This window comes from Microtus ochrogaster, linkage group LG2 (genome assembly GCF_000317375.1).
Source record: "Microtus ochrogaster isolate Prairie Vole_2 linkage group LG2, MicOch1.0, whole genome shotgun sequence".
NCBI lineage: Eukaryota > Metazoa > Chordata > Mammalia > Rodentia > Cricetidae > Microtus > Microtus ochrogaster.
This window is the reverse complement of record NC_022028.1, coordinates 51,386,163-51,390,221: the sequence shown is the minus strand read 5'-3', so window position 1 is coordinate 51,390,221 and position 4,059 is coordinate 51,386,163. Positions and strand designations below refer to the sequence as shown.

Sequence of the window (4,059 nt, the reverse complement as noted above, 5' to 3'; positions counted from 1 at the left end):
AGTATGCTTATTAAAACTGTTGACCTTTAACTTGACTTAAGCTTGCCTGTGTTGTGTTTTGTCATTCAGTTGAAAATAGTTCTCCTGTTTTTTCCTCTTGTGGTAGGGTTTCTCTGTGTAGCCCTGGCTGTCCTGGAACTCCCTCTGTAGACCAGGCTGGCCTCGAACTTAAGACATCTGCCTGCCTCAGCCTCCCCAGCCTGGGATTAAAGGCATGAGCCACTCCTTTGTCCTGTTAGGATTTCCTTTCCCTTTTAACCCAGATAACTCCGAAGTGTGTCGCTTTTTTTTCTAACACTTGCAGATCTAGGTTTGTGTTGCTGATTACTGTGACCCTGTACTTGGAGAGCATAGCTCTAGTGTCAGCCCATAGCTGTAGTATGAGGCCATGTTGCCTAATCATGTTCAGCTCTAGCCAAGTCTCCAAGAATGCTTGGAAACGATGCTCTGCAGTCCTGGGTGCAGTTGTCAGACTTTCTGTACCCAGAGCAGCAGGATGTTGTTGACTTGTGCCTGTTTATCAGTGGCTTTAGTAGAACACAGCCATGTTTACTCATTTGTGATTGCTCATGGCTCTTTGTACTGTAGTAGTGTGGCCTGCAAAACCTAGAATGTTTTCTGTCTCATTCCTTACCAGAAGAGCTTACCATTCCTGTTGGAATTCTTACTTCAGGCTCCCTGCTGAAAACTTTGCCTGCCAGGAAAGGACCCTATAAATATTTACAGGGTCCTACCCATCAGTGAGCCCTTTCCAGTCTCCCGCAGCACCGTGAGGCTGACATGTTTGCTTGATGTTGCCTCTTCCTAGCTGCTGTTTTCTGCTTGGCTTTATATACAGCCTCTTGGCAATTGTTTCTAAAGTGTCTGCTTTCTGAAGAGGAAAATGGTAAGAATCAGGCTTGCTTCAGTTTTCCTCATCAGCCTGGAGGACTGAGTGTGTGTGTGGGGGCGGGGGGGCTGCTTGTGGGGAGAAGTGACATGGTAAGCTTTATAGCCAGTATGCTTTAAGGGTGGGTGTAAGAATTAGAAGGTGAGGGGACTGGAGAGATGGCTTAGCAGTTAAGAGCACTGGCTGCTCTTCCAGAGGACTCTGCTTCAATTCTCAGCACCCACACGGTAGCTCACAACTGTCTGTAATTCCAGTTCCAGGGGCTCCAACACCTTCTCATACAAAGTATATACAGGCAAAACACCAGTACACATAAAATAAAAAGTAGATATTAAAAAAATTGGAGAAAGGGAAGGTAAAAATGAGAACTTAAGTAGCTCAAGTCAAAATTTACTTGTTTTATTAACTTATTTAAATCATGTGTACTTGTTTGTGTGGCTATGTACATGTAAGTGCAGGGGCTTATGCGTGCCAGAAGAGGGCATTAGATCCCCTGTAGCTAGGGTTAAGAAGTGAGCCACTCCGTGTGGATGCTGCGAACCAAACTCAGAGCCTCTGTAGGACTGGTGTGCGTTCTTAACTGTGCGTCTCTTCAGCGCCGTTGATTTGCTGTTATTTTTATATAGTCCGAAAAATTCATTTGTGTGTGTGATGTCTCTTGGTCACATTCACTCTCGTTCTTTCCCTCCCACTCCCCCGGTCCCTTCCAACGTCATGCCTTCGAGTTTCGATATGCTGCCCATGGGATCATCCACTGGGCAAGGGCATCCTGCCTGTGGCCACCTCCTACTTCATGCTAGAATTCTCAGCTTACTTCATCTTGTGTAGGTGACCATAGCTGCTAGGGTTCATGTGTGCAGCGGTCTTGTCTGGCTGAGGACATGTGTGTTTCATAATGACCCTTCCCTTCCAGTTCTCCTATTCTCTCCACCCCTTCTTCTGAGATGTTTCCTCATCCTTAGGGTGGTGGTTGATATAGAGGTCTTCTCTCCAGCCAAGCACTAGCTGCTGTGTGTTCTGCACTTTGAGTGGTTCTGAGCATCTGTGCTGGCCACCACTCACTTTAGTATGGCTTTAGGTTGTGATTTTTGGATGTTTAATTGTTGCAGCATGCATATGCCATTTTTTTAAAAAAAAATATTGGCAGAGCTGGGTGGATTAATCCTAGCACTTGGGATGCAGAGTCAGGTGGCTGGGTCTACATAAGTGAATTCCAGGATAGCCAGGGCCACACAGAAAAACCCAAATAATAACCAGAGGCAGACTTTGAGTTATTGAATCCCTTTTGCCACCTCATCGTTCATGGCACGAGTGACACCAAATTATGTTCCACCACTTAGTATGTAGAGATCATAGTGCATAGCCAGGTGGCACATGATTTTAATCTCAGCTCTCAGGTCTGAGCTCAAGAACAGCCAGTGCTAGCAAGAGAGACCTTTGTAGTGGCGCCTTGTCTCAAAACTAAACAAAAAATGTTTACTGTAGCAGCTTCACCAATTTGTAGTGGTTGGTCAAAGCCATCTAGATCCACTGATGTCATAGATGTCTTTAACCAACCATTACAAACCCCAGAAGTCCCTGGGAGCCAGTTTCATGATTTTTTTTTAAGATTTATTTATTTATTATGTACACAGTGTTCAGCCTCCATGTGTGCCTGCAGGCCAGAAGAGGGCACCAGATCTCATTACAGATGGTTGGGAGCCACCATGTGGTTGCTGGGAATTGAACTCAGAACCTTTGGAAGAGCAGTCAGTGCTCTTAACCACTGAGCCATCTCTCCAGTCCCAGTTTCATGATTTCTAAATGATACGCATTCCTTGTCTTCCAGGCTTCCTCTCTAAGAATGAATGTTCACCAGGGCAGTGATGGCAACAGGTTATTGCAGCCAGAGCTCAGCTGCCACTCAAGAGAAAGAAAGCAGCAGCTTGGTGTCCTCTGGACTTCATATTGTCACTTATCCCCTAGCTACCAGGAGTGAAGGTACAGCGATGGGGGTTTTCTCACACCCAAACATCTGCTCAGGAGGAGTGCAGATTCTCAACCTGAGCATATCTATAGTCAGTTCATTGGCTTGGCTTGCATTTCACAGTGGATTCAGCTGACATTCAGCCTGGCCCATCCACCTGCATAAGTGTGTAAGACAAACACCTGGGAATTTGGAGTCAGGAGGCACATTGACCTTGCTGTGGTCCATGTCAGCTGTAATATGAGACCCTCACTCCCTGAGAGCTCTGCTTGTAAAGGAGTGAACAGAGTTGTCCATGGTCGTCCTCCCTTAGAGGGCTCTGGATCAGTGTGGACGGCGGGACAGTTCCTGATGAGCTGTTGTGGGTGGGCTTCCGTGGAGTCTTTAACTGTGGCTGACAGGCCTGTCACTGTAGACTGTGCTCTTGAACTCAGAGCAGCCTTCCTGCCTCTGCCTCCTGAGGACTACAGTGACGGGCATATGCTATCATACCTCACTCTCAGGTAACCTTGATAACTTTTTGTTTCTTTCTTAAGCTGGAACTTGGTTTATTTGTATTGTTGGTTTTTTTGTTTTGGTGGGGTTTTGTTTCTTTTGTTGTTGGTAGTCTCCTCCTCCCCCGCACCTCCAGATGGGTTTTTTGCTGTGTAGCCCTGGCTGTCCTGGAACTCGCTCTGTGGACCAGGCTGGTCTTGAACTCAGAGATCCGCCTATCTCTGTCTACTGAGTGCTAGGATTAAAAACATGTGCCACCACACCTGGTTCAACTGGCTAATTTTTTTTTTAATATTTATCTTTTATGTATACAATAGTCTATCTGTATGTATGTTTGCAGGCCAGAAGAGGGCACCAGACCTCATTACAGATGGTTGTGAGCCACCATGTGGTTGCTGGGAATTGAACTCAGAACCTTTGTAAGAGCAGACAATGCTCTTAACCACTGAGCCATCTCTCCAGCCCAGCATTCCCTTTTTCTAGTGTGAACTTTATCCGTGTTTATCTGGGTGGCTTCTTTAGTTCTTAGCTATTCTTCACAATGAAGCCTTTATCAGATTGTCAGCCTCTGTCACCATACAAACTCACTTTCTAAACCTTCCCCTCTGGCCGGGTGATGGTGGCGCACGCCTTTAATCCCAGCACTCGGGAGGCAGAGGCAGGTGGATCTCTGTGAGTTCGAGACCAGCCTGGTCTACAGAGCTAGTGC

At 46.4% G+C, this 4,059-nt stretch overlaps 1 protein-coding gene across 1 annotated transcript in view; it reads left to right on the top strand.

Annotated features, from left to right (window-relative positions):
* Window positions 1-4,059, top strand: part of Kctd20 (potassium channel tetramerization domain containing 20) — a 22,745-nt gene that overhangs the window by 4,869 nt on the left and 13,817 nt on the right. The window contains 2 exon segments of the mRNA XM_005372521.3: window positions 2,718-2,788; window positions 2,790-2,869. Coding sequence (XP_005372578.1) covers window positions 2,733-2,788; window positions 2,790-2,869 — 136 coding nt within the window. The 5' untranslated portion in view covers window positions 2,718-2,732.